The sequence below is a fragment of the Dipteris shenzhenensis genome, chromosome 20 (genome assembly GCF_047967505.1).
Source record: "Dipteris shenzhenensis isolate YYH24624 ecotype China chromosome 20, Dip_SZ_1.0, whole genome shotgun sequence".
In the NCBI taxonomy this organism is placed as follows: Eukaryota; Viridiplantae; Streptophyta; class Polypodiopsida; order Gleicheniales; family Dipteridaceae; genus Dipteris; species Dipteris shenzhenensis.
In genome coordinates, this window is record NC_141615.1 from 36,233,905 (window position 1) to 36,237,814 (window position 3,910).

Here is a 3,910-nt window from a genome sequence, read left to right on the forward strand (position 1 = left end):
TCCAAGACATAGAGAGCGTATTCGAATTTCGAGAGTATTTATGGTAGGCAACCTAGAAGGAAGTTTTCATTTTCTAAGCCCTTGTTAAGCCATGTATCGTGATTATAAGCGTTGATCTTTATGAAGATCCAAGGGTTTGAAACGTGCTTTCTACAAAAGCAAACTTTTGTCAGCTCTCCTTAAGCCACGTGTATAATTTTAGGTCCTTGATTTTAGATTGATCTAAGGGACTAAAACACTCCTTTCAAATTTGACCCAAAACCATACTTTTTTATTCATTCTTCCCATAAATCTATTATATAAGGAGGGTGATAATTGCATGTTTTTTTTCTTGCTATCATTTGATTGAGTAATTGTTGGACAAAGCTCACTAACTTGCTACTGAAACCCAATTAGATAATAGTGAGGATTCAAGACTAATTTGGAGTGAGAGCCATGAGAGAAAGGCTGCCTACCGCAACCTAGTTCTGCTATTTTCCAGGCGTGGGGATCGTATATCCCAAGGCACGCGTGGGAATGCCCTCTAATAATAGGTGGATTCTTCAGGGAACTTTAATTGAGAATCTATCTTCTATCTACGCCACTCCGTACGTTTTGTCAACTGCTAACAATCCGACACTCTCTTGGGTGTCGGAACCACCAGCCCGCCCTTCTTGAAGACGGAGCTGCGCACCACCACCCATCAGAATCATGGCTTCCTGTCATCCTTCCCCCCCCTTCGCCCTTCAAGAAGACGCCTTGAAAGTGGTATGCTCTGCCCCTACTGTTAGTTTTTGCCGATCGTAGTGACATGGGTTGCTGGCAGCCAGGTCATAGCCCCTCTCTGTTTAACATGTTCCAGGTGAACGTGCGAATTAAGGGCACCGTGCAAGGGGTCTACTACAGAAAATGGACCGTGGAAACTGCGCAGCAGATAGGATTAAATGGCTGGGTTCGCAATCGGAAGGATGGGACCGTGGAGGCCGTTTTCTCAGGCAAGCCAGCTGAAGTTGACAGCATGATAGAGAAGTGCCGGGTTGGGCCTTCTGCTGCGATTGTCACAGCCGTGGAAGTTATGCCTGTCACCTTGACGGTACCTCAAGGCTTCGAAAGACGCCCGACTGAATGACACATGAATATTAGAGAGTCGTGCATACACAGGATATATGATTTCTAGCTTATTAGCGTATATACGATCATGCCTTTTAAGGCAGGTCTTCAAACGTAAGAACGGTATGAGCGTTCTTGATGTAATGTCATTAAAATTCATCGATTATATGTAGTACTATCTGCTTTGCACAAGCAGTTTCTTAACCGATGTTACCGCAAAGAGAGGATGTTTCCTTGCTTCCTTGAGTTTGCAAAAGGGAACACAAGGAATTGCCAGTCAATTATGGCCAACAAAAATTAATCTTATGGTTACAATCATGAACAATCCGTTGGATGTGGATTCTGTACTCTGTCGTACAATTTTAAAAAAGTATACGTAATTTCTTTCACAAATCTTGGGCTAGATTATCAGTGCAGTAGTAGGATGATGGCCTTAAATTTCATTAAGGTCCAAATAAATGTGTTGAGGACAAGATACAGACCCGTGGACTTCTTTTGGTTATCCTTTGACATTTGGGCAAATTCATCATTAAGATTGACCTCTGCTTGTAACTAACTCCTCACTTCTATTTCAGAATTGCTGATTGGGTACGATTGTTGAGTAAGTTGCCATATGAATCTGTGCTTGTCATATTCTTGTGTACGTACGACGTTGCACCAGTTGTATCTCAAACTTCAAAGCCAAGCAGCCTGTCCCAGTCAGCCAGCAGCCAGGGGGCGAGAGAGGGGGGGGGGGGGGGGGGGGGAGAGGGGGATAAAAGACCCCCCATCGTCCATTTCATGAATCTCCGATCTTCAGCAGCTGGACTCCTTCCAACAGCCATCAAGCGTCCAGTTCCAGCCCTCATGAAAGTTCCAAGTTTCCCCAGATCACTATGGCCAACCATAGTTCAAGCCCCTTCATTGAGGAATAGACTGTGTATGAGCATTCTCGTCAATAAGGGAAACTTACAATTGTATGCCTCAGTGATTGCCATGGCCACCATGAATGAAGTAGTAGTTAACATCAGTCTTCTGCTGTGTACTACTATGTGTAATGTGATGGCAAATCTTGTCACGGGCATCCACAGCCCATGGCCATGCTGGACTGCCACCCAGGTAGCCAGCTCAGCAGCAGCCCACACAAGCAGGCACGTGGCGTGCCACGCAGGCAGCCACATCAGCAGCTTCCACACGGGACTGCCACCCAGTCTGCCAGCAGGGACAGGGTGCAGGAGCAGTTGCAGCAGAGGCACCACCTCAGCGATGCCATGTCAGCAGCCAGTTGGTGCCACACCAACAGCTGGTCGGCCACATCAGCTCCAGTGGGTGGTGCTTTAGCAGAGTCGGCCTACTCGTCGGTATTTTTGGAGCCCAAGGGGGCCTATAAAAGCAGCCCCCTTGGCCATTCTCCATCCCCATCTCAGGCGTTCCAAGCCTTGAGTGCAGCAGTAGACAGGCTCCCCGCAGCAGACCAGCAGGGTGCCTCAGCCTCTACAGGGATCTAGTGAGGATTCACCTCCTCTAGGTAGTCTAGTTTCTTTCCAGTTTGTGCAGTTGAGGGTTTCAGCCCCTCCATACAGTTGTATTCAGCCCTTTGGGCATTCATACATTTCAGTTATATTCTTGCCCTCTGATTCTCTCACTCACATCCACAGCATCACTTTGTGTATTGAGGGCATCATCTTGCAGTTGCATTTAGTGAGCAGGAGAGAGAGTGATGTCCCACTACAAATCTCATGTATGCATTTGTGGGATAGTCTCTGTTACTTCCATTAGGATTCATGCTTCTGCCCGCCATAGACAGCACAGGCAGGCTGGAGAGAGAGAGAGCTAGTTCTCATCCCTGTTACATTGGTATCAGAGCTTCAAGACTTTGGTTCCTTGAGCTTGTGAGGAGCAGCAGGGGGGGTAGGGAGTGAAAGCACAGGTAGCCTCACCATGACTGCCCTCCATCCGTCAGCTTCAGTGGGAGTTCTAGTAAATCCAATAGAATATACTAGTGTATGGTGACAGTGCTCCGGCTAAACAACAATGCAGACCCAGCTGGTCCCAGTGAGAATGTAGAGTTGTAGCCGACCAACCTCACTCACACCCTGGAAGCAACACCTTCAGCAATAATGGCAATGGTGCAAGCCAAGGAGAGCAGATGCTTCAATTTCAGTTGGCCCAGAGGCACAGAACTGTGAAGCTCAAGAAGCCTTGCTCACCCAAGCAAGGTCACCTTCCAAAGGTATATGTCATGGCATATCTCAGCCTGTAGCCATTTGCCTAACCCTAGGTCCAGTCCCAGGCCAGCAGACAGCAGTAGAGAAGACACGAGCCAGAAGAACTGGGCTGGAACAGCAGCAAACCACCACCACCCTGCCACCTGGGCAGTCCACGGCACTAGGGGGCAGGGAGGGACCGTGCACACAGAGGAACCTACCAGTTCTTTGGGTGGGCAAAAGGGGTCACAGAGTCGGTCAACCACTATATGAATCGCTTCACGTAAAATGGTTACAGAGTTTCAGGTTGTAAATGGAGATCAGCAAGTTTCTGGATAGTGTCTATTCAGATATCCAGTGGTGTGTGTGAAGCTTCAGGCCAGAGAGGTACAACATAGCTTATGAGCTCACTTAGAATTTCAAGCTCATGAGCAAGGGTCATGGAGCCAAAGGACCATTGAACAAAAAGTACGAAGAAACCTCATGCCAAGGAGGTTCCAAGACCAGTAGCAGTTCAGATCCTAGTTACCAAGGAACAGGAACGTTCTGGGAATGTCAGATGCCAGAAAGGGAACGTTTCAAGAATGGGGAACATGGACCTAGAACAAGAATGCCACATCATCATATAGAAATAT

General features: G+C 47.5%; 1 protein-coding gene across 1 annotated transcript; it reads left to right on the plus strand.

Moving 5' to 3' along the window:
- The first annotated feature begins 378 nt into the window (after positions 1-378).
- LOC147889592 (uncharacterized) lies at positions 379-1,471 on the plus strand. The gene is made up of 2 exons (XM_087391777.1): positions 379-747; positions 842-1,471. Exons 1-2 carry the CDS (start codon positions 691-693, stop codon positions 1,106-1,108), a joined length of 324 nt encoding a protein of 107 aa, XP_087247903.1. The 5' UTR covers positions 379-690; the 3' UTR covers positions 1,109-1,471.
- The last annotated feature ends 2,439 nt before the right edge of the window (positions 1,472-3,910 follow it).

Excerpts from the sequence above, each read along its gene's own strand:
- LOC147889592 (XM_087391777.1), top strand. The coding sequence starts at position 691 with ATGGCTTCCTGTCATCCTTCCCCCCCCTTCGCCCTTCAAGAAGACGCC. Across the intron at positions 748-841 it reads AAGAAGACGCCTTGAAAGTG|GTGAACGTGCGAATTAAGGG; the intron begins GTATGCTCTGCC and ends AACATGTTCCAG.